The 26832-nt window shown below is 40.7% G+C and overlaps 1 protein-coding gene across 1 annotated transcript; it reads left to right on the top strand.

The window, feature by feature from the left end:
• Window positions 1–552: 552 nt before the first annotated feature.
• On the top strand, window positions 553–26157 carry FOXH1 (forkhead box H1). The gene is made up of 3 exons (XM_044066306.1): window positions 553–1032; window positions 11739–11843; window positions 25048–26157. The coding sequence occupies exons 1-3, from the start codon at window positions 553–555 to the stop codon at window positions 26155–26157; spliced, it is 1695 nt and encodes a 564-aa protein (XP_043922241.1).
• Window positions 26158–26832: the final 675 nt, after the last annotated feature.

The following is a 26832-nucleotide window of genomic DNA, read 5'->3' as shown; positions in this document are numbered from 1 at the left end:
CCTAGTCTAACTGTAATAATCAGTATGACCTCATATCAGTAATGCTAAAAATAAATAAAAAAATAGAAACTAGCCCACAATGTATGCTAGAGAACTGCTTTATTTTTATTTATTTACTTATTTTAAGTCACCAGGCTACTACACATCACAATGGTAGTTCCAGTCATGCACTGGGCAGGCTGTAGATATCTTTGCAATTTACACTTCATTATCTGACTTGTGTTGTTGTAATCTTTCTTAAAGACAATGAGTGTGGGGGATGGCATTTGTTCTTTGCTGTTAACTCTTGACTTGTCCATCTGTGCCTCCCTTTTGATATTTCTAGCTCTCACAGCCCCTCCCCCGCTTGTGAATCTCACCCCATTCACAGAAAAGTTAGAAGAGATCAACTCTTTCTGTACTTAACCTGATTACACTCTGGGATTAACATGAAACTGTTAATTGTTGCCTATACAAATAGCACCCCAGGTTGCTGGTGCCTCCTGTCTGTCAGTTCTCAGGAGAATTCAGTCTTGTGTGTTAGGGAAGACTGCACAACAAGTGCCTATCACCATGATAAAGCCATGGGCCATCAGTAGGCAGGGGGATCACCAGGGCTACCTCCCAGCCTTTCAGGACATGACCAACCTTCACCTTGAGAAACCATATCTGGGAAGCTTGCCAAAGGATTGCAGAGGGACAGAGGAAGCAAGGGTAGGACACCTACATGCTGCAGCCCAGGACAGGTCTTCAGTGGACTACACAGCAGGAGGAGGAGGAGGAAAAATGAGCCCAAAGCAGTTACAGCCTGCAAGCCAGATGGATGAAAGGGCAGCAAGGACTTCCTTAGAACCAACAGTAACCAGTATGCAGAGCAGCCATCCAGGCCTAGAAAACGGTGGGTCTCCAAAATGGGACAGGGAGCTTGGGAAGGAAGGAAAGCCAGGCAAGAAAAAGAACTATAAGAGACACCCCAAACCTCCATACTCCTACCTCGCCATGATAGCTATGGTGATTCAGAACAGTGCAGAGAAGAAACTCAAACTGTCCCAGGTAAGAACACTTGTACGATTATTGGTTCTGCAATGTCACAATGTGGTGGTAGCATTTAAAATGGATTTTATTTTTTAACATTATTGTAGCTTTTTATGTAGGATATTTAATGGATTTGGCTGTACAACTTTCTCTTCTTTATACTAAGGACACATGGTTCAGGTACCTAGTAAACCATTTACTAGTGATTATCTCTACTGCCTTGGATTTATCCATCTACCTGGAAGTATGGTAAATAAAATGTTCACAGTTATTTAATTTGTATTTTTTCTTAAACTATGATACACAACTCTCCAAACCTTTGTGCAATAAGAATTATTTTTTATTGTCATCATTACAAATGTTTATACTTATTCAGTCTGGAACTTATTTTATAGCCCCCCATAGTCTCAGTAAGAAACTGCAGGAACTAAAAAAAGCCTAATTTTGGTGTAAATAATTTTTTTACTATATTGTATTAATTTTTGCTCCTCCAAATGCCAACTTTTTCAACTTTGTATTTTTAAATTCTCTCATATTTTGTGATTCTTACATATTTTTTAATCTTGTAACTTGTAACATTTTAATTTTTGGAGCTTTTCTCCCCAGGACTCCATTGAAAACGGGCTGCTGGTGGCCCAATGGACCATCCTGGCAAACAAACTGCAAATAAATAAATAAATAAAAATAAATACATTTTTAGGTTAGTTTATTTTGAAGGGTTATCTTTAACTTGTGACCCCTGTTTGATAAATGCTCATATCTGAATTACTTTGTGGTCTTTGAAACTAATTCATGAAATTACTGACATATTTATTTGTGTGAAAAATATATGTCTATGTGGGAAGATTTTTTCCCCCACTGTTTTGTCAGATATGGAATCAACTTGTTTAGAGGGTAAAGTGGAATTGTGCAGGCAATAGTCAGCTGGGCTAGTTCAGCTGTGCAGGCAATAGTCAGCTTGGGCTGTTTCAGGAAAGATTCTGTACCAGAACAGTATAGGTAAAAATGCAACATAAATATTTAGTTTCTAGAAAAACCTTACTGGGTTATTAATGACAAATCTGGAAACATTTGCCAAGCAGGGCAGTGCCTTCTTCATCCCTTTGTCTGTGTTGCAATTATTGTATTTATTCTTAAACAGGAGTGTCAGTCTGATCATTTGTTTTCATTGGTAGACCTGGGGATGAGCTGAACTGTGCTTGTCTGCATATTTGTATGTTTGTTTTTTTATGTGTGTGTGGTGATTGGGTTTACACACACACACACACACACACACACACACACACACACACACACACACACACACACACACACACACACACACACACACACACACAGTGTGTCTGTGTGTGTGAGAGAGAGAGACCTAATACTTTACATTCTGTCAGGCAAATAAACAAAGATCTGTTAACTTCAAGAACTGTCATCTGCTGACTCCTGTAACTTCTTAAAAATCCAAAAACAGCAGGAGCCCTGAGCTGATCTGTTTTGTAATCTTTGTCCCTGCTTTCTGTCATTTGTCCCTGCATTTTCCAACTCTTGTCTCCAAAGTGTCAGACAGAAAGCTGAGACGTGTGACTAAATGGTTTTAGATGCAAACACAGAACTTTTTACTGGTTGAACAGTGCTTATTGTCAGAGTACAGAAGTTGCATTTAATGCATGCACTAAGGTGTAAGGAATTATGACCCCCCCATACACAAACACAAATGTGAGGTGTAAAGTAAGTCACTTGAGAAAGTGTAATTAAACACTAGTACTGTAAATTCCAACCTGGCTATCATTTTCCCAACTGACAGAGCTTAAAGTAACAGCATGCCTGTTTGTTTATTTAGATTACCCATGGCATGGATGACCCTCTGACTGTAATTGCTCCTGGACAAAGGGGTGTTCAGCTGTTAAAGAGCGACTTACTGGGTCATCTTGCTGCAAATGTAGCAAGACCATGAAGATTTATTGGATATTTGGGCTCCATTTCAACTGCACATTTAAAAATAGGACTTTTTTTAAAATCAATAAATACTGTCTGAAGTCCACCTTGGACCAAAGTTCTTACTGACATTTGTTTATTCCTTCATTAAAGTATATTCAGTAGCATTTTATTGCTTTCATTTATGTTTTATACAATAAGGTATGAAGCATCTTCGTTTTTATGCCTTTTTGAAGATTTCAATCTTTTTATAACAGACTCTGCAGCAGAGAATAGAGTAAATACATTGATACTGTATGTCAAGTATATGTGGCCACAGTATCAGTGAGTTATAGTAAAGGCCAGTGTTAATCAGTCTTTGACTTCAGTTCATTAGTGGTATGTTGCTTTTGTTCCTCAAGAAATGGTTTGGTAAGGCATAACTGCTTCATCTCCACACTGATTTTTTTTCTAAACTTTTGGCTATAGTTATGATGATTCTTATTTGGTTACATCATGTTCTTGCCACAGGTGACTATGCTAAAATTAGTAGGACAAAGTACTAACTTTGCTACAATGAGAAATATAAATGTTTTGTTCATAATTTTTGTGAAATGGAGGCCCCATTTCTCTACCGCTCTATAAATGTCATAAAGTTATGTTCTGGACTGATTATTTATTTACTTTATTTTATTGCATTTGTTTATACCGGGGAAAGTCCACTCGGCCTAAAAGAACTTATTTTCAGTGGGAGCCCGGAGAGAAAAGCTCAGACAAGAATGTGGATACAGAGTAAAATTAGTCATTAATTGGTACAGAAGTAGAAACAGTGTTACACATAGCGATTACAGTAATGTCTACAGAATATATACATCAAAGCAGGAACTTAGTTGGTTTGATCACAGTAATATGTACAGTATATATATATATATATATATATATATAGAGAGAGAGAGAGAGAGAGAGAGAGATATGTGTGTGTGTGTGTGTAAAAGCATGAATCTAGGTGGTTTGATTACAGTAATTTATATAGAATATATACATAAAGGCAGGAATCTAGTTGGTTTGATTACAGTAATATATACAGAATATGTACATAAAAGCAGGAATTTAGTTGGTTGCCAGATGAATTCAATAAGACAGGTATAAATGGAGATAAATTAATCAGCAGTATTGTACCAGCATATTTAGTTGACCCATAAGTGATTGCAATGCACTTTGCTTCCTTATTTCTCTGTATACTTAGCCATAGTCATAAACTGGACACATTAATGGTGTTCTTTGCTGCATATTTATTTTACTAGTTGCAATTTAATTTTTTAACAGGTAAGTGCCAGTAATTGGTAAGTAAGGTTATCAGTTGTATCAGTTTGTCATGTGTAAGGTATGGCACCTATGTATCAAAATTCACAAGTATGTGAGTGCAGCTGATATATCATGTTACATGTTACAGTAGAAGTTATGTGGTGCCATTATAGCTACTTATAATTTTCTACTTTTTCTATTATTCCTTAACAGTTAAGTGTCAGCAACAGTTCTGCTGGTGTTTAATTGTGTGAGGATACCAGCTCTGTTTATAATTTTTTTATTGACATATCAGTGAACATGTGAATAACCCAAAGAATTATGTTGGGGTAGACAGAGTATTATTTTAGACCACCAGTGTTCACTTTTTGTTCCAGTATGTTAGCTTTTTTCAATAGAAAGTAACCCTTTGTGGTAAATAAATAAGATGTACAGCTTCTGTTTGTACTGTCTGCCTTATCAAGCCTTTTTAGAAGAACAACGTACTCTGCAATGTCATTTTTTCCCATGATGACCTGTACAGTCTGAAGGTTTGTACAGGCCTTCAGTATTCAGTAATCTACCAGTGTAGTACCCGCAGTTAGTTGTGCGCAGCTTTGGGCATCCCCTTAATGATTGACAGGCGATATCGAGGAAGAGTGACAGGCATGCTAATTTCCATGTCACATCATGGATACTTTACCGGTGATTAGAAATTCTCTGTTGTACAGGATGCGTGTTTACTCACAATTCCCCATGAGCTTAAGAAACAATCACTCTCTCCCACACCCTACATTGCTCTTCTACCTACCCTATTTAACTACTTCTATCCCTCCAAGAAGTAGACCTAGCAACCCACCAGCCTGTTTATTACTCCTATCTTCCTCTTTTTATGTTACGCTCCTCTATCTCTGTAACCTGTCTTCTCTCCTTGTATCTTACCTAGTTCCTGACTTCCTGCGTGCAAATCTCTATCCTAAAAGTAGTACTCATCACAATATGTCTGCTACTAACTGGCTAATATCTCTAAATTTTTACAAACTCCCCACCTGTTCCTATTTTTCTCCCTTCTTCATTCTTTTTTAGCAGTCTTTCTATAGTAAATATTTTAAGTTATAATGATTCCGTACTGCTGTTTATTTCTTGTTTAAATTGCCTTTGTATTACTATTTACTTGTTATTTGTTAGTCACTTAGTTTATTAGTGGAGCTTTTCTCCTCGGGCCTCTGCTGAAAATGGACATGTATCCAGCCAGACTAGCCCGGTCAACAAATGTAAAATAAATAAAAAATAAAATTACTGGAATAAAAAAGTAAAAATTACTTTCAAAAGGAAATGGGTGTTTTGCTTCTCATATCAAGATAGTTGTCCAAACACTAGGTCACGTAACTACTGTAGCATTTCAAACACTTTGTCTGAAACCGTCAAGTTGGGTAGAGAGCACCTCTTTTTTAAATTTACTAGATGTTTAGGATGTCTAATACCATGACAGAAATGGGCTCCATTCAAGTCAGACTGTTTTTAAAGACTGTGAAATTAGTATTACTTCCGTCTTTGATGTCTGCCAGGAGTGTTCTTCTAATCACCCGAAATGTAAGAAGGTATTTGGTACACTACAGCGTCTCAGAAATGCGTCCAATGTTACCATTACTGACCCATGTAGTATTGCACTGCCAACTACTACTTCTCAGAATTGTATGGGATTTACCATAGACTCCAGTCTGAACTTTACTCTTGGTTATTACTGAATCCATGCATGTGAGGTACTGTCCCATATTAAAGCCAAATACAAAACCTTCCATTTACTCAATGCAGAGGGTAGTAGAGCAATTACTCTTAACATACTAATACTTAGATTAGAATATGCTCTGCCTATAATTACACAATCTTCTTACAGTAGCACTCACCTGTTACAAACAACAGAGAGCAAGATGCTAAGATTCATTCATCTGAATAACTGTAAAGAGCACTACTACCACACAATCAACATGCAAGAATAAACTGAATCGTTGTCACCAATTGTGTCAATAAACTGAAATGCTGCTTCTCAGTAAATAAACATAGTTTCGACTTTGTCAAATACTCAATATTTTTTACTTGCGGGTCTGACAATGTATTGTCTTGAATGTAATTTCTTATATTATATTACATTGCTACATTGGTGCTGGAATGACTGAATGAATATTCATACTGATGCTGCCTCCGCATGGCTGGAGGCATGTTTGGGGTGGGATTTGCTACAGCGCATCCTGCGAGGTACTACACTTGTAGATTACCCAATATCCTGTAAGTTATTTATTTATTTTGTTGTTTTATTAACCATGGGAGATAGTATCTTCACCTCAGAACCAGAGACACACACACACACACACACACACACACACACACACACACACACACACACACACACACACACACACACACACACACACACACACACACACACACACATCTTCAGATCTGGTGGGAGCTGTTTTGTAATCCTTATAAACCACATAATCCACTCCTGGATATGTGTGCCTTTGGAGTGAAAATCCAGACAGTGGAAGGCAACAGTACATTCCAGGAAGAAAAATTCCATATTTTTGTTGTAAACATTTTCCTAGTATGTGGATGTCTCCTGCATCAATCCGATTGCAGGCAATCAGCACATGTAATAATGTTAATACACAAGAAAAAGCTGCGAGCCAAATACAATACTACAGTTTCGTACTGGTTAAACTCTTTTGAGTGTGGGCATTTTGCAACAGTATAAATGCTGATTCTGAATGTAGCACAGAATTGTTTTAAAGAGTTATAGAAAAGGTGAATATAGCTGTGGGGGCACTTTAAGTGAACGTTTAGGTATAGTCTTCAACAATGTCTGAGGGAAAAAATAAAATGTATTTATTTTTATTTATTTATTTAAATTTGTTGACCGGGAGTGTCCGACTGGATGTAGGTCCATTTTCAGCGGACGCCCAGGGGAGAAAAGCTCCACAGTTAAAATAAACAGACAGTAGTTACATTGGATTACATAGTGATTAACAATTTAACATAGCAATTACTTACAGCATATTTACAGATGAAGAACATAGTACATCAGTAGATAACTAGAATCATTATCTATGAAGTACATAACAGACATTAACAAATGTTACAATGAGAAGTTCTTGCTGTATAATGGGTACTAGGCTTATGAGCATCTGAGCTTGCTATAATCAAGGCAGTTAGTGGAGTGGAAAGAAAGGTAGTGGTTGGATGGGGTGGATGATATTAGAGTGGGAGTTGCAAGGGCATAGCCAGCATGTTTTTAGGTGCGCTTTTAGTAAAGTTTTGAAGTGGATGCATGATGGTACAGAGGTAATTGTGGGTGGGAGTGAGTTCCATAATTTGGCTATGGCGCAAGAGAATAGTGCTTCACCAGCAGAGTTATTGGCTTTAGTGATCTGCAAGTGATTTTTGTTGCTGGATCTTAGTGGTCTGATGGTGTGATAGGGTTGGTGTAGATTCTGGGGGGATGGGACATTTTGTGGATGGTTTACTAATTTGTGTGCGAGTGAGAATTGATACCACTGAATGATGTGAGGGAGTTCAAGCCAGCTCAGTTCAGCAAGTGAGAGACAGTGGTGACTATGGTAGGATGCCCCTGTGGTGAATTTGGCGATTTTGTTGTAGCAGGTCTCTAGCTTGTTTAGATAGCATTGCCTTAGGTTGGTATATATTTTAGAGGCATAAAGTAGGGTGGAGATAAGGTGGGAATTTGCTATTGAAATCTTTGCTGCCTTGGTGAAAAATTGCTTATTTCTGTATAACGCTCCTAGTTTTTTGTAGACTTTTTTATGGTCATGGATATGTGAATGTCAAATTTTAGTTTATTGTCTATTTCCACTCCTAGCAATTTGGTGTGTTCAGTTGGGTATATAGTGGTGTTGTCTTTTGCTGTGATGTTAAAGTGAGAGTTGTTTTGAGTATGTTTGGTGGGTTGGAAGATGAGTAGTTTAGTTTTGTTTGGGTTGAGTATTAATTGGGCTTCGGATAACCATGTTTCAACAGAGGAAAAGGCTTCCTGTGTGACATTTTTGAAGTTTTGGTAGGGACTGGGCTGAGCAGATGATGGTTGAGTCATCTGCGTATTGTATGAGTGTGCCATGTTTGGTGACAGAGGCTAGATTATTGGTGTAAACAGAGAAGAGTAGGGGTCCAAGGATGGATCCTTGGGGGAACCCCTATGGAGACAGGTAGTTGGGGAGATATGTCATTCTGCCATACAAAGGATTGTTGGCAGTCAGACAGCTAACTCTGAAACCAGTTGGTGACTGATTGTGAGACGGATAGGTTATTGAGGACAGAGATAAGTTGTTTGTGTGGGACCATGTCAAATGCATTAGATATGTCTAGGAAAGTAGCAGTGGAGAGATATTCATTGTTTTTATGCTGAAGGATAGTGTTAGTAAAGGAGAGTAAGGCAGTGGTGGTGCTATGGTTTGGTCGGAAACCATGCTGGAAAGGAGGTTGTTAGTAAGGAGGTAGTCTGAGACCTGAGAGTGTATGCATCTTTCTAGTATTTTGGAGAGTGGAGAGAGAATAGGTATGGGGTGGTAATTGGTTAGTTCTGCGGAGGGTCCGCTGTTGTGGAGGGGAATTATATGTGATACCTTCCACAGTGTGGGAATGTAACTTTCTGACAGAGATCGGTTAGTCAAGATGGATACTGGGTAGGCCAGAGCATCAGCTGCGATTTGTAGGTATTCACTTGGGAGGTTGTCTGCTGCTAATTTGGTGGGTTTAAGTTTAGTTAAGAGTGTTTTTATGTTGGAGGTAGGTACAGGAGAAAAAGAGAAGGCAGTGGGGAGATTACTAGTTGAAGGTGTGGGTTGGAGGGGAAGGGGGGTTGTGTTGTTTAGCTAGTGATAGTATGGTTTGGGTGAAGTGTGTGTTGAATGAGGTAGCAATATTTTCTGAGGAGTGAGGGATGTTAAGAGGAGGGGTACTGACTTTACCTAGGTGGAGGATGGAGTTTATGGAGGACCAGAATTGTTTGGGGCTGTGTTGTGAGGAGTCTAGGGCAGACTGGTAGTATTGGAATTTGTCCTGTTTTATTCGTTTTTTTGACTCTGTTGCATAGTTCTAGGAATTTCTGTCTAGTTGAGGGGGTTTTGGTTTTGCGCCAGTGCTCCCAGGCTTTATCCCTGTTTTTCATTTCTGACTTAGTGGTTTTCTGTAGCCATGGGGAGGGTTGTGCTTTGGTTCTGGAAAATCTTATGGGGGCATGGTAATTAAGGATGTTTAGGAAAGTAGTATTAAAAAATTCAACTGCGTCATCTAGACTAAGGTACTTTAGAGGATGCCAGTTACATTCTTTGAGGGATGAGATGAATGTGAGTGGGTTAAAGTTTAGTTTTTTATGTATTTGACGGTAGATGACAGGTTTAGCTTGGTATAGGTATTTTTTGAGTAGGAATGTTGGGGAGTGATCACTGAGGCTATCTGATAAGCAGCCTGTTATATATGACTGGGTGCTCTTACTGACTAGTATCCAATCTAGGGTAGTGCGCTTGCTGGAGTTTTTATTTATCCTGGTTGGCGACTGGACTAGTTGGGTGAAGCCATGAAGGTGTACATGATGGGTTGGATTGTTGCCAGAACAGGATTGCCAGTCAATATTGAAATCACCTAAAATGATAGTTTCTTGGGGGAGATGGTGGGTAGACCAGCTGAGGAGGTTTTCTAGTGGAGGGATATTTTGGCCAGGTGGGAAGTAGCATCCAATTATGTTGATGGTTTTATTTTGGTTTATTTTGAGGTTGGTATATATTATTTCTTCATTGCCTATTTGTGGAGCTGATGATTTTAAGATCTGGATCCTGTTTAAATATTATAGCTACACCACCTCCTTTTTTGTTTAGCCAGTCTACTCTTAGTATGCTGTAACCTGTAGGGAGTATTTGCTCACTGGTAATGTGAGGTTTTAGCCAGGTTTCTGTCAGGATGACTATATCTGGGGAGTACAAGTCTATGGTGGCATGGAGTTCATGGACTTTGTTGGATATACTTCTAATATTTAGGCTTAGTAGAAGGAAGTCACTTGGCTTTCTATTGGCTGTAATATGGGAGATGTGGTTTCTAGTCTGATGAGGATTGGGGTTGGATATGGTAGGGCCAGGTTTGGGGTGGATGTCTCTACTTAGGGCTAGTTTTGATATGCATGAGATTATTAGTTTTCTCAGTTTTTGAATGTGTTTGTTTATAAGGGAAACTTTATGATTGTGCTCGATAATAGGTATGGTGGGAGGGTTACTATGTTAAGTTGTAGGGATGCTTTATGCTTGAGTAATATAGTTGGTAGAATATGCGGAGGGTGCATAGGGATGGTTCTTGAGCTGGTGGGAGGGGAGCTGAGTGTGGGTGAGACATGAGTGGTGGTGCGAGTAGTAGTACAGTGGTAGTGGTTGAGTGGGGGAATGATGGAGCTTTGGTAGGATGTAAGATATGCAAGGAGAGTGCATGCAGTCAGCATAGGTAAGGTATGCTTGTACATGTTAGTTGAGGAGGTGTGATAGTAGTGGGAAGATGGAGGAGGTAGTGTTGGGTTAGCGCTGTGGTTAGCTATTGGAAAGATGGGAGGGCTTTGAGTGCAATAAAGGTGGGACCACTGGGGGCAGGAGGGAATAGGGGGCAGGGTGGGGAGCGAAGCGGGTAGAGACCCTGTTAGTTGCTCGTATGAGGGGGCTGGAAACTATCAGTTAACAGAGTTAACTGATAAATGAACATATGATAGTGACAAGGGTGGTTGTAGTTTTAAAAATGGTGCCTGCCACAGGTAATATTTATTAACTTTGGGATTGTCTTAAGGTAATAAACAGGGAAGGGGGAGGGGAGAACAAGGGTGTGAGCAGGCAGTTCTTTGTACTGCTGCTAATGAGCATTGGTTGTCAGTCCACCCACCCAGCTGCCAAATAGTATGATCGCACTGGTACAATTAAGAAAATTAGGAAGTAGATGAGTAAACAAGCGGCCAAGTGCTATGTTAAACATGAATTATTATTATAACAAGGCCATGTCAAACCAAGAGTTGTTGGACATGCTACACTTAAAGAAATCCCAATCCCACAGACACACACTCCAGGGATCTAAACCTTGTCATCACAATGAACAAAATATGGTGGAGTTATAGGTTCCTGACCCAGGGACTCCCCAGACTCTGGAATAGACTGCCCAAACATGTCAAGCTGAGCGCCTATTTGGCCCTCTTCAAAAGGAACCTTGATGATTGGATGGGAGATAGGGAAGTAAATACTGTGGGAAGAAATAGCCAGGGAATTGTTATGGCTAGGCTTGTTTAGGACTTAGGACTGATAGCCTAGTACCAACCTATGAACCTATTATGCCATTATTACATGCATTGGGCTTCCATGTACACATATTTGTTTTTTTTCTATTGGTGTTTCAGAAAGTCTTGGTGTCAGTTTTCATTTGAACAATTTGTATAATGCTGCCTATAACACGGTTATTATTAAATAATTAAACAGTATTTAATTGCTTTTTTTCAGATCTTAAAAGAGATTAGTACCTTATTCCCATTCTTCAGTGGAAACTATCAGGGTTGGAAGGACTCCGTGAGGCACAATCTCTCATCAAATGACTGCTTCATAAAGGTAAGGCACATTTTTGAAGCTAAAATAAACAAAACAAAAAGAAAAAAACAACTTTGTTTAAACTGTAGTGTTTTTAATATTGTCTTGTAGCTGAATACATCAATAAAAGGGTTTACTGTTAAATAATTACTAACACTGCGGGTCAAAGTAATTGTCTACTTTGTATTCTGAAGATTTTACTTGTTTCCGGGATGTCTGTCTAAATGTGAATGAACCATTTTCTGCTCTAATTGATAGCATTGTCCCTTTGCTAATCTCTAACCCAATCTGTATCCCATGACAATTGTAGATGTCAGTGCCACTGTGAGCTTTGACTAGTCACGGGACAAATAACCAATCTGGAAACTACATGTTTTTCTTAAGTCATTCAAATAATTAAGCAACTTAAGTTGCTGGTTATGAGGATAGTGTGCAGAATGTATTAGTCACTAACTTCTCTGTCATTTTTAGCAGTACTTAATAGGTTTTTAGGATTTAATTGCAGTACTTTTTTGTGGGGGACGTTTTGGGAGTGTGTTTTTTGTTTTTTGCTCAGTTGACATCAGGTCTGCCTGGTTGGTGCTAGTTCGGGTAGATATCAAGTTTATACAACTCTCTTACCAGAACAGTTGCACATATTCCCAGGTATATGGCCAAATTTCCAAATGTTGCTATATGTACTAACCAGAACATTCTGAAAAATTGATACAGAGCAGGAAAAAGTCATAAGACACACACACACATATATATATATATATATATATATATATATATATATATATATATATATATATCTGTACACACACACACACACACACACACACACACACACATAAACACACACAGTTTGGAAACTGCGAAATTTAAATAAAAAAATACAATCAAGGAAATCATTTTTTCCATTTTTGCAGGGGGCTTGCTCCCCTGCAGCCCTCACACCCACTGCTAATTAAATATACCAACTCTTAGATCACACTACAGCGAGGAAAATGGTAAGTATAGCATTATGTGCTGTACATCGATCTCCATTTAAAGTGTTCAAAGTTTGAAAACTTCGATCTTATGGTCTCGCCCATAAGAAATTTGAAGTTTTGAAACTTCAAATTTTAGAAGTAGACCTGTATATATGTGTGCATACATACACACACACAGACACACACACACGCACACACACGCACACACACACACACACACACACACACACACACACACACACACACACACACACACACACACACACACACACACACACACACACACACACACACACACACACACACACACACCACACTATAACCAATAGATCAATCATTTAAAATAAATGTGCAAGGTCAGTCTCTGTTACAAATTTTAGCAAATAAGATACTAAGGTAAATGGGTGCAATGTAGGGGGGATATGTCTGGCACTTAAAGATCAGACAAACAGAATCATGAGACTAGACTTAAATGGAATGCAGACATTTATACCTTTTCTGTCTCTACCAACTGCTTTCGCCCACATTCTTCTAATTTCATAATTTCCTTTCTATTCCTACCTTTCCAGTAATACTTCAGACTCACATTTCCCTAAAACTGCACCCAATTTACTCTTCTCTTACCTCATATTTATTCAGTGTTATTTTTATCTTCCCAATTCATGAAAATAGCAGCCTGCATGAACTGTCCCATCTCTCTGTCCATTTCTTTCTTCCTTTAACTTATTTCTCTTCCTCTCTAATAACTTTATGGCTACCTTTCTTATGACTCTGCCTTTCTCACAACGCTAAGTGGATATACTTATGTAGTACTGTGACTACTATGTATCCACTACAACTAAAAAATACATATTGTGCATGTTTGAAAGTGCCAGATTCTGTCAAATTGATCTCATTCTATTTGTTTATTGTAACTGTTTTTGCTTAACTTTTTGTGCATATTCCTTGGTTTACTTGTTATTGTTATTATATTTTTAACTACTTTGTATAACTTAAAGTGTGTTTTTCTGTGTTCATAGGTTCATACTAGGCTATCTGCCCTAGGGCATTTATAAGCCTAGCCAGAGTATGTTTGGCTTTCGCCACCCATTTTAAATTAATTTTGCTATGCCCTTTTTCGAGGTTAGTATACTGTGCCTCTGTCTAACAGTGACACAGAAGTGATACCAGGAGTAAATCTACAATCTCCCATCCACTCATCAAGATTCCTCTTGAAGAGAGTCAATGAGGGACTCTGCCTAACCTGGACTGAGATTTTATTCCAGAATGAAGGGAGCCTCTGGGTTATGAATCTGTCCCTCCAGCATGTCCTATTTCTTTCAGTGCTGAGGTTCAAGTCTCTCAAGTGCGTAGCTCGATGGGATTTGGATTTTCTGAGGTGCAACATGTCCATTAATTCTGGGTTGGACATGGCTTTATACGTCAGGCACAGATCGCTTCTGAGCAGGCGGTATGCCACTGAGTAGAGCTGGAGTTTCTTTAACCGGGCAGCATATGGCATCTGTTTGAGCCCTATGATCCTCTTGGTGAGGTACTTTTGGGGTCTTTCCAGTTGCTGCAGGTGTCTGGTAAGGTACATCCCAAAAGGGGCATTGTACTCAATTATGGGCCTGATGAGGGATGAGTAAAGAGGCACGATGACCTCCCCTGATCTAGATGTGAATCCCTTCATGATTAGGTGGGCTATACAAAATGTTTTTCTAACCACTTTGGCCACGTGGTTGTCAAATGAGAGATTGCTATCAACTTGGGTCCCCATGTCCCTAATTACATCTTCTGTACTTAATGGATTACCACCTATGTGGTAATTTGTGGGCACTTTGTTTTTGCCAAAGGGGATGACTATACACTTTTTGCCATTTAGCTTGAGACCATGGCTCTGGCACCAGTTGTCTGTTTCTATGAGGCCCTTTTGGAGGATGCTTGTGCCGGCTGGAGAGTCGATTATGGTGCCCAGTTTGCAGTCATCTGCGAACTTGGTCAGCCACAGTCCTTCCATGTTGGCCTGTACCTCCGAGAAATATATACCGAACAAGAGAGGTCCCAGGACTGAGCCTTGTAGGACACCATTTGTAACTGGTTTGGAGTCTACATGGCTCAAGCAATTCTAACCATGTGGGTTCTGTCCTTGAGCCAGTTTGCAACCCATCTAGTGACATAGGGGTTTATATTTAAGCTGGTGACCTTATCTATAATGCCCGAGTGGGGTGTTGTATCGAAGGCTTTTGCGAGGTCCAGGTAGGCTGTGTGGACCACCTTCCCCTCGTCAATGGCCTTGGTGACTGTTTCAAAGAAATCGACCAGGTTTAAGAGGCAGGATTTGCCCTTAAGAAAGCTGAACTGGGTAGGATCCAGTGTCTGTAAGTCCCCAATATCTTTATTTATGAGGTTCATGATGATCCTTTCCATAGCTTTGCAGACCAAGCTAGTCAGGCTTATGGGGCGATAGTTTCCAGGATCCGTTGAGGCACCACCTTTGTGGAGAGGGACCACTGTTGCTGTACGCCACTCTTTGGGTAAGGCTGAGATTGAACAGTAGTTTTATGTTTGGGTTTAGCTCTTCTTGGAGTTCATGTAGGACGCAGCCCGGGACACCGTCTGGTCCCATTGATGCTGTGTTTTTTTGCTTTGGAGAGGGCGGCTCTTACCTGAGCATCTGAGATGTCAGGGGGCAGCACTCTGCTGGGATAGATATTTGCCCTTTTGGTGGGGAGGGGGGTGAGAAGTTTGCGCTGAACCTGTCAGCTAGGATGTTGGCAATGTCTGTGGGTTCGGTGTATTTTTTGTCATTTTGGACTAATTCTGAGCATATCTGGGAATTCCCACCCAGGTTCCTAACAACTAAAGAAAGCCTTGTGATTATACTTAGTGTCCTGTGCAATTTTTCTCTCGAAGCTGGCCTTAGACGATTTTATGAGTGCCCGTAGTTTTTTGCTAATACTGATCAGAGATGCCTTCCCTTTTTGGGATTTTGCTCTCTCATGTAGTAGCTTCCTCCTTCTATTGTATAGTTTGTTTATGGCTGGGGTCCACCAGACAGGACTTCTGCCTTTGGAAGATTGGGTCTTGGTTTTATTTGGGATTGCATGATCCATGCATTCCTGAAGGTGTTCATAGAATGCGTTTATAAAGGATATAAAGTGTGCTATGTTATTTTTTATTCTCTGTAATTTCCTGGATCTTTTCTCCTCAGGTCTCCACTGAAACTAGGCTTCTAGCTCAGTTGGACCAACCCAGTCAAATACAATAAATAAAATAACATATTCAACACTCACTAGACTTCTTTTTACTCTGTATATATCTGTAATATTTTAATTACCTGTATATCTCTACAATGCTATGGTTAAGGCAGGCAATATATCTGACTATATTGTACCTCTAAACAGTCAAGTGGATGCAATAACTAGCTCACTGTACTGTTCATAAACTATTCACCTTCTTGGTAATAAGTTCCTGGAAATCATCAGCTTCTAGATGAGTTTTGAGCACAATGGTGCAGATATCTCTTATAGGGCACAATTTCAATTCTGCAGCCAAAACTGAATAGCTGTTTATTGACTTTTGACCCAAAGCGATCTAGTATCAAATATACATGTGATCTGATACAAAGTAAACTTGTGAGCATTGTTCTGTTCAGGCATATATGATGTCTCCCAGTCAAACTACAGCATTTGTAGGGGGTACCCTGCTAATGCTGTACTCAGTCTGTAAGGCTGAGTTCTCTGAACAGCTGTTAGGTTTATATGCACAAACATACCTCTTATCTTCTGAATGTTAAAAAATTTAGCACTGGCCTTAAAAAAATTATAGTAGATAACTGAAAAGAGGAGCATCTTCTCATACAAGACACAACAAAGTCTTCTGAACTTAAAGGACTATAGGACTGTGGCTATAGCACTTGTAGCAAGCAGCTATAGTCCTATGAGTCACAAATGGCTTACAGTGCCAGAGTTTAGGGCTTCTTGCTGCAGTGTGCTGAATGGAACAATAACAGCGCAGCCAGGGAAATGAAGCTAGGAAATGGACCAAATTTACATCTGCAGTGCTATTGCCCCATTTTTCTAGCTGCACTGAACAGACCAATAGAATTGTGCAGCTAGAAAAATGGGGCAATAGCACAGGTACCTAGAAGCCCAGTATACTATTGTTTTTTTTTTTTTTTTGTAGAATACTGGAATGAACTGGAAATAACTGGAATAATCTGGGATGAGGCTGGAATGAATGTCTTTATATTTTAATTACCCAGAACTGTGCTGAATAGCTGCCAGTCTCTCCTTTATGTGCCAAATCTTTTTGTACCTTTCAGAATAAAAGTCTGCATACACTGTAGTTCAGTTAAGAATGTTTTATCATGTACAGTGGAAGTAGGTGTCAATAGTATCCAAATCAAATCTTACGGTCTGCAATAACAGTGCTGATAAACAGAAGTAGACTGAATTATTATGTCTGCAGCTTCTGTACTCATATCCCTTTCCTCCTGAGTAATATAAATAATATTCTGGACTGCTGGATGTTTGATCTGACTTCTGTAATCAGTCCCGGGTGTCTGTACCGAACTTATGAGGACTACACTGCAAAGACTTTTTGCATATCAGTCCAAATGAAGTAACTAACTAACTAACTAATACCAAAACCCTGTAAATTTCTACATGTATCTTTAACCTTGGTTCCAAAGCCTGGTACCGTTTAAACACGATCTGTTTGTTTCAGTGTACTTCACAGTCTGTTAGCACATTTTATTCTTATCAGTATTCTTGACTGAAGGTTATTTTCACTGTTTGAAAGTGCATTCATTGAAACTACATGCAAAACATGAAAACCTATGGCTGCATTTCAAGACTTATGTAAAATGCAAAGAGAGTACTGTATGTTTGTCTAACAAACTACATTTAAAAGAAGCCTGATCTTATATAACTGCACTGTTCTACCGGTCTGTTCAGTGGACCAGACCTGAAGTGAGTCAGCTCACTCCATTTTGACATTAATCTCATCTCTCATTGGCTGTACAACAGAGACAATGAAAGAGCACAGATCAGAGTTACCAAAGAGTAAATTGGAGCAGTGAAAAAAACATTAAAATGTGTACCAAAATCAAAATGATCCACTGAATAAGAGGTACATTACATGTACAAACATGCAAACAATAGACCTTCCTGCAGCTTGCAGTTGCATTGATCTGACCTTCCCATTTACTTGGAGAGTCACTGGATGAGTCTGTCTGTCTGTCAGTGTATGTCTGTATGCCCCCATCCATACCTGACCATGAGCATTGGGTAGTGACTAAGATTATGAGTTTGCAGATTTAAGTGACAGGAATTCTGCTCCTTTCACAAAGCAGCCATGTTTGTTCTCCATGATAGTTAAGAACTTAGGAATCCATGAGGAAGTACAACTGAAATCAGTTTGGATAAAAAAAAAAAAAAAAATCTTCTGCTTTTACTGTACTTGTGTTTCTTCCTACTTTATTTTGCTTTTGCGTCATCTTAAACGTTCTCAATTGTATTTATTACTGCTTGGTGTAACTCATTCTAAGCCTTTTAGTTTAAACACTTGGGCTTCAGACCAGTTGTTTTACATTGAGAGGGTTTGTGGTCTGCACTGTAGTGGCAGAACAGGTAGCTTACATCCCTCTAAGTTGGGAACTGCTGATTGAGGGCTCAGTGTCTGTTATTCTAAAAGTATATTAATTCTGGTTTAAGCACTTGGGCTTTCAGGCCAGTTATTTTACATTAAGAGGGTTTCGTGGTCTGCACTCTTGTGGGAGGAGAGGCTGGACTCTGCCCTTATGAGCTGGGAATTTCTGGTTGAAGGCTTATAGTGCATGCATATCTGAATTTCTTCTTACTGAAATTGGTACACCTTGTTTGCTGTAGCATAGACTAGATCCAGGCCTGCTGAATCTAGCTTTGTTTGTATAACTTGAGCACTAATCCAGGCATTATTTAAAGTATTCAGTTGTATTTATTACTGCTTGGTAGTAACTTGGTTAAAGTGTAGCTATCATTCTAAGTCTTTTGGATTAAGCACTTGGGCTTCAGACCAGTTGTTCTACATTAGGAAGGTTTGTGGCATGCACTGTGGTGGCAGGACAGGTAGCGTTCATCCTTCTAAGTTGGGAACTGCTGATTGAGAGATCAGTGTCTGTTATTCTTAAAGTGTATTAGCTCTGGTTTAAGCACTTGGGCTTCAGGCCAGTTATTTTACGTTAAGAAGGTTCGTGGTCTGCACTCTTGTGGGAGGAGAGGCTGGACTCTGCCCTTCTGAGCTGGGAATTTCTGGTTAGAGGTTTATAGTGCCTGAATATTTGAACTGTATCTTACTGAAATTGGTACACCTTGTTTGCTGTAGCATAGACTAGATCCAGGCCTGCTGAATCTAGCTTTGTTTGTATGCTTGTTATTTCCCTGGAACGCTAATTCCACCTAAACGCGGCTTCTCAGCGCTTCTGTGGATCCCTAGTGATAGCTGCATTGCTTACTGTACTTATTTCCTTGCTTCGCTTGAAAGAAAGTTACTGTTTGTCGTTTTTGCATTTAAGTTACCTGTAACACATTGCACTTGTTACCTGGCACTTGCTCACTAAAGCAATTATAAGTCAGCACTAAAAATTAAAAGCACTACACCCTCGCTCCCCATTGGCCCTTGTTTTCAATTATAAAGGAATTCCCAATATTATTCTAGCATGTCCAAAGGTCAGTTGTCAATCTCCTCTCCGGTCCAGCTGATGAATATGGGAATCTTGAGGCAATGTTACAACTGCCTCATGTACACAGACAACCCTCTCCTCCTCCCAACAAATTCCAACACATGTGAGAGATGCAACCATATAGCCAAACTGGAGGCTACGCTCTCTCAACTCAGTACTGGCATAACCAGCCAGGAGGAGAAGGAAACCACACTCACTACAATTCCAGTCTCACATAGACCTACCACGACAGCAAACCAAACACATAATCACACAAAAACATACTTGGAGGCTCTAAAATAAAGATCTGCCTAAGCAGCAGAGACCTCCAAAGCAGACACCCAAGCAACCGCTACCCCAAAACAAAACACGTGCAACACATATCTCACAAAGCCAGTGTGCCGAACAGTCACAGCCCTTAAGGCTAAACAACACACCTGATACACTTGTAATAGGTGACTCTATCGTCAGGCACACTGACGTCCCGCTCACCAGGCTGAACAAGGAGAAGGTCACGGTGAGCAGCCTGTCTGGCGCTAGGATCCGCCACATAACACAAGCACTCAGGTCACTCCAAGGCAAGTACAAATATGACTCAGTCATTGTCCATGCTGGTGTGAATGACCTGAGACGTACCTCCCTGGACTACATGAAAAGAGACATAGAGGAGCTCTCTGAGCATGTAGCCCAGGCTGGTATGACCCTGACCTTGAGTAGCATCTTACCCTCACCAAGAATGATGCCACAATATGAAGACAAGATGATCAATTTCAACAATTGGCTTAAGTATTGGTGTCATTCAAAGGGGATCCAATGCCTGTCAGCTTGGGATGATATGCACGACAAGCCACGATGCTTTGCTAGGGACAGCTTGCACCTGTCACCCTGGGCTTTCGGATATTGGCAAAGGCTCTTGCTACCCCCATAGTGCCTTTTTAGGCAAGGCTCAAAAGACAAACCCACCTCCATAGGTATCACAAGGGATAAGAAACTAAGAGTAATGCTACTCAACGCTAGAAGTCTAAACCTCAAGATGCATGCACTCGAAACTCTCCTTAGCATGGAGAACATCGATATCTGTGCAGTAACAAAAACCTGGTTCAGGACTCCCAAGAGCACCCCAGCACTACCAGGTTATACCTCATACCATGCTTTTTGGCCCCAAAACTTGGACCGAACCACAAAAGGAGGGGGAGTATCGATATTCATCAAAGATACCCACACCTCCAGGTTGGTGGCAAAGCACGAAGCATCAGAGACTATCCATGTGCAACTAACAGTGGGTAAAACTGCCTTCCAGTTTATAGCCTGCTACAGACCACCCTCCCAAACCCAGGAACCCCACTCGGCCTTCCTGAGAACACTGGAAAATATGAAGGTCTCTCTGAACACCATTATATTGGGCGACTTCAACTACCCAAACATAGATTGGGAGCATTACTCTAGCTCCAACACCCTTGCCCAAAGGTTCCTAGAATTCATAAACTCAAATGCTATGGAACAACTTGTTACCACTCCCACAAGAGGGGAAAACATACTGGACCTGATTATCACCAACATGGGGACTCTATGCTCCAGACCAGAAGTGTATCCCTCACTGGTAAGATCAGACCATAAACTGATCTCACTGGATATTCACATCCCGACCCCAACCCCTGCCCAGAAAACCACAGTGAAAAACTTCTCTAAAGCAAATTTCACACTCCTCAAAACCGAGGTGGAATCCTTCAAAACCCCCGGGCCTGTGGAAAATATGGCCCAGACCACAGAATCCTTTATAAATGCATTCTATGAACACCTTCAGGAATGCATGGATCATGCAATCCCAAATAAAACCAAGACCCAATCCTCCAAAGGCAGACGACCTGTCTGGTGGACCCCAGCCATAAACAAACTATACAATAGAAGGAGGAAGCTACTACATGATAGAGCAAAATCCCAAAAAGGGAAGGCATCTCTGATCAGTATTAGCAAAAAACTAAGGGCACTCATAAAATCGTCAAAGGCCAGCTTCGAGAGAAAAATTGCACAGGACACTAAAGATAATCACAAGGCTTTCTTTAGTTATGTTAGGAACCTGGGTGGGAATTCCCAGATATGCTCAGAATTAGTCCAAAATGACAAAAAATACACTGATCCCACAGACATTGCCAACATCCTAGCTGACAGGTTCAGCGCAAACTTCTCTCCCCCTCCCCACCAAAAGGGCAAATATGTATCCCAGCAGAGTGCTGCCCCCCCGACATCTCAGATGCTCAGGTGGGAGCTGCCCTCTCCAAAGCGAAAAACACAGCATCAATGGGACCAGACGGTGTCCCAGGCTGCGTCCTACATGAACTCCAAGAAGAGCTAAACCCAAACATAAAACTACTGTTCAATCTCAGCCTTACTACAGGATATGTACCCAAAGAGTGGCGTACAGCAACAGTGGTCCCTCTCCACAAAGGTGGTGCCTCAACGGACCCTGGAAACTGTCGCCCCATAAGCCTGACTAGCTTGGTCTGCAAAGCTATGGAAAGGATCATCATGGACCTCATAAATAAAGATATTGGGAACCTACAGACACTGGATCCTACCCAGTTTGGCTTTGTTAAGGGCAGATCCTGCCTCTTAAACCTGGTTGACTTCTTTGAAACAGTCACCAAGGCCATTGACGAAGGGAAGGTGGTCCACACAGCCTATCTGGACCTCGCAAAAGCCTTCGATACAATACCCCACTCAGGCATTATAGATAAGCTCACCAGCTTAAATATAAACCCCTATGTCACTAGATGGGTTGCAAACTGGCTCAAGGACAGAACCCACAAATTGCTGGAGCCATGTCAGACTCCAAATCAGTTACAAGTGGCGTCCCACAAGGCTCAGTCCTGGGACCTCTCTTGTTTGGTATATATTTCTCGGAGGTACAAGCCAACACGGAAGGACTGTGGCTGACCAAGTTCGCAGATGACTGCAAACTGGGCGCCATAATCAACTCTCCAGCTGACACAAGCATCCTCCAAAAGGGCCTCATAGAAACAGACAACTGGTGCCAGAGCCATGGCCTCAAGCTAAATGCCAAAAAGTGTATAGTCATCCCCTTTGGCAAAAACAAAGTGCCCACAAATTACCACATAGGTGGTAATCCATTAAGTACAGAAGAAGTCATTAGGGACCTGGGGACCCAAGTTGATAGCAATCTCTCATTTGACAACCACGTGGCCAAAGTGGTTAGAAAAACATTTTATATAGCCCACCTAATCATGAAGGGATTCACATCTAGATTAGGGGAGGTCATCGTGCCTCTTTACTCATCCCTTATCAGGCCCATAATCGAGTACAATGCCCCTTTTGGGATGTACCTTACCAAACACCTGCAGCAACTGGAAAGACCCCAAAAGTACCTCACCAAGAGGATCATAGGGCTCAAACAGATGCCATATGCTGCCCGGTTAAAGAAACTCCAGCTCTACTCAGTGGCATACCGCCTGCTCAGAGGTGACCTGTGCCTGACGTATAAGGCCATGTCCAACCCGGAATTAAGGGACATGCTGCACCTCAAAAAATCCAAATCCCATCGAGCTACACGCTCGAGAGACTTGAACCTCAGCACTGAAATAAATAGGACATGCTGGAGGGACAGATTCATAACCCAGAGGCTCCCTTCACTATGGAATAAAATCCCAGTCCAGGTTAGGCAGAGTCCCTCATTGACTCTCTTCAAGAGGAATCTTGATGAGTGGATGGGAGATCATAGGTTTACCCCGGGTATCACTTCTGTGTCACTGTTAGACAGAGGCACAGTATACTAACCTCGAAAAAGGGCATAGCAAAATTAATTTAAAATGGGTGGCAAAAGCCAAACATACTCTGGCTAGGCTTATAAATGCCCTAGGGCAGATAGCCTAGTATGAATCTATGAACCTATGAACCTATGTAAGTTGCACCACTCATTGCCATCAAGGACAACCGTCAGAGCTGGGGCATATCTCTCAGCTTGCTGGGAATACCATGGCATCCCACAGGATGAGCAACAAAGTGTTTCTCAGGATAGAGAAGTCTCACCTTTCCTGTTTCACTTGTTAAAATCACAACCCTAACTAGGGCAAGTTGTTTAGAAAATGAATGGCTAGAATCACTTGATGGAAATACAATTTCTTCCCGCATCTTTAACTTCTTGTAATGTGTGTGTGTGTTTTTTTTATTTGCTTGGTTTATTTTGTTTTACGTCACAAAAATGATGATTTTCACTTTTATTTCATTCTGGCATTTTGTGTGACCAATTTTTGTTGCAACTGTTAAGGTCTGTGTAGACTGTACAACTTCAAACTTGACAGCAGTCCATCCCTTCCATTCCAAAGAGAACAATGAAAGTGTTGCATCAAAGAGCTAGTTACAAACAAAAAAATATGTAACTAAAATAATTAGTCCACAAAACAGAAAAACAAGAATAAACAAAATAAGCATCGTAAAAGAGAATAAAGAAGACAAGAAAGCATGGTATGAGTGTTGCAAAATATTAGCTGCAGTGGAAATTGTAATGGAAATATAAACAGCATTTGACATGCTATTATTGTGTAAAATAAGCTATTATGTTGATGATTCCAGTGATGTAAGAATAAAATATAGAGTTTTTGTCATGGAAAACTTAAACATAAAAATGATGAAGAGTAACAGGAAGCATTGTATGCACCAGGTAGGCTGGTAAGGCAGGTATGCACATTGCAGGTGGAACATGGGTTATTTTAAGAGGAAAATAACTTAACAAAAATTAGAGAAATCCAGAGTCAAATGATTTTAAGCCTCACTCTAGGAATGCATCCCTTCCCCAGAAACTGAGAAAACGGGGAATATAGAATGAGAGGGATGAATCAGGCAGGTCATACGTTTTGTAGGGCCATATAAAGTGTTAGAACAACTTTATAGATGATAGAGCAAATAATGTCAACTGGAACAGTGATGTGCTATGTAAGTATATAAATATACATGCAAACTTACATGTGTGCATGCACACACACACTTACCCGCCTTTCCTGGATGGGGACCTGGCAACACCTGCACCCTCCCATCCTCCTCATCCTGTCCGCTGCAGTGCCTGTGCCACTAATCAAACCTGGGTGAGCCTGTAGAGAGAGCCGGTTCATTCCTCTGGGCCATGGGGATGGATATAAATGTCTCAAAACATACAAATTAATATATTGCACAATGAAACTGATGAAGCAGCTGCACACTTTGTGCTGAGCTCCTTTTCAGACTTAATAAGCAAGAAATGGCTATGCTGTTTACCACTGCCAAATGTAAACCTTCTTCCAAGAACTGTGTCATGATACTGTATTAATCCACCCCCTTCACCTTCCCCTCTTCTGCTTCTGTTCTTAGAGTATGCAACTTTATTGCCTAGTACTGTGTATAGTTTATATCTGATAGCCACCTTGTTGGGCTTCAAGATTATTATTTAAAATATGGTTAGCATTACTTTATTAAAGCTTTTATATTTGTGTGCATTGTCTTAGACTGCATCCCTTTATAATAGTACTGTGAATCTTTTTAGCTCTACATATACTAACATAGATCTTTTTAATCCTAGGTCCTGAAAGATCCAGGAAAGCCACAAGCAAAAGGCAATTACTGGACAGTAGATGTAAGCCGCATTCCACAGGAGGCACTGAGACTTCAGAATACAGCTGTTTCCAGGCAAAAGTGTGACTTTGCTCAAGACCTGACTCCCTACATCTTGAATGACAGAAACTCTGTCAGAGCGCCACAGGAGGTGCCTCCTCCAGCAACTGGCACACAAGAACTGTCTGGTGCCGTGTCTTCAAGGTCCACTTCTGACAATGAAGATAAAGACATAGGTACCAGTGGAGGTAAACTGGAGACGTCATTTGCCATTGATGCATTGCTACAGAACTTACAGAGCACAGAGGATGCTCAGAAAAAGTCAGCACCTCAAGATGCCTTACCTCCAAATCCAGAGCCTCTTCCTATGAGGCAATTTGAGCATCATGGCAACATAGGACCATTTTATCACCATGGAATGTCGGAGCCTTTCTACAAACCTAATCTGGTGATTCCCTATCCATACATGGGAAGCAATAGTGCAGGGAGCCATGCTCTGCCTTACCAGGTGGCTTCCAGTAGTTCATCAGCCAGTCCAGCTACCTCTTCTTCTGGATCTGATACAGGTGATATTAGCAGGCAAAAGCCAGTATACAGGCAGGGAACAAAAAGAGCATGCCCTGAAGATGATGATGATGATGACAGTTCCAGCTCTGACTCTGATGCTGAAAGCAACCACAGTGCTGAACAGTATACTAAGAAAGCACCACTACCTTGGGAGTTGCCCACTTCCTACACAAAGTACACTCCACCCAATGTTGTAGCTCCTCCCAGTCACAGGTTTCCTGGTGGGCCTTTCTTCCAGTTCAGCAGTCTACCATACTACAGCTACAGGGCCCCTTCCTTTGTCAGCCCTTCTTACTGGCAGTTCCTGCCAGGTCCTTCTGCTCCTCTCCCACCATGTCACCGTCCACAGCTGATCATGGACCTGGACAGCATGCTACAGGTTGTACCTCCCAATAAAAGTGTGTTTGATGCCCTAGCTTCTTGTCAAAGTAACTCGTCCAATTCTACACCTAAGCCCCTGCAGGCTGTGCCCAGAAGTGGAGCCCTGGCCTCCAGTTTCAACCCATTCTGAGAATACTGTGCTAAAGGGATGTGTTGGCTGCAGCTTGCGGGGACTCTGAGGCTTTAGGAGAGTGTGAGAGAGAGAGAGAAAGACAGAAACTGAGAGACAGAAAAAGGACCGCTAAGCATGCTGCAGTTAAAAGAGACTCATGGATTTTGAAGAGTGGCCCAGAAATGGGTTTCCAAAATACTTTAAGTTTGACTTCCTCTTTCTTCATATTGCTGCCTGCACTGATATCACTTCCTATATGATAGCCTCCACCTTTCTTACTTTACACTGTTACCTGCACTGATGTCACTTCCTGTATGATAGACTGTATTTTCTGTTACTCTTGGATGCTGTGCAGCTGCCTGTACTCTTCATTTCCTGTAATAATTACTGCACTGATATCCCATACTGTACTGATGTTATTACCAGAGTTTGATTTTGATGTGTTATTTTATTTTTATTGTTATTATTTTATATTTCTTGGGGTAAGAGAAATTATTGTGCAATAATTTGTGAAGGCACTACTAAAAACTGTTATACAGCCTTGTTCTATTTCTCCATGACATGCATCTTTTAGTAGTTTTAATCTGTGTGAAGATCATCTTAGAACAAATACTTTTTGCAGGTCATAAAGTATTGTTTCATTATTTTTATGAAGTACATACATTTGCGTATATTACCTCTCAAGTTCTGGCT

Source organism: Protopterus annectens, chromosome 3.part1 (assembly GCF_019279795.1).
Source record: "Protopterus annectens isolate FY-2018-M chromosome 3.part1, PAN1.0, whole genome shotgun sequence".
Classification (NCBI taxonomy): domain Eukaryota; kingdom Metazoa; phylum Chordata; order Ceratodontiformes; family Protopteridae; genus Protopterus; species Protopterus annectens.
Note: the sequence above shows the minus strand (reverse complement) of the source record. Positions and strands in the feature narration are given on the sequence as shown.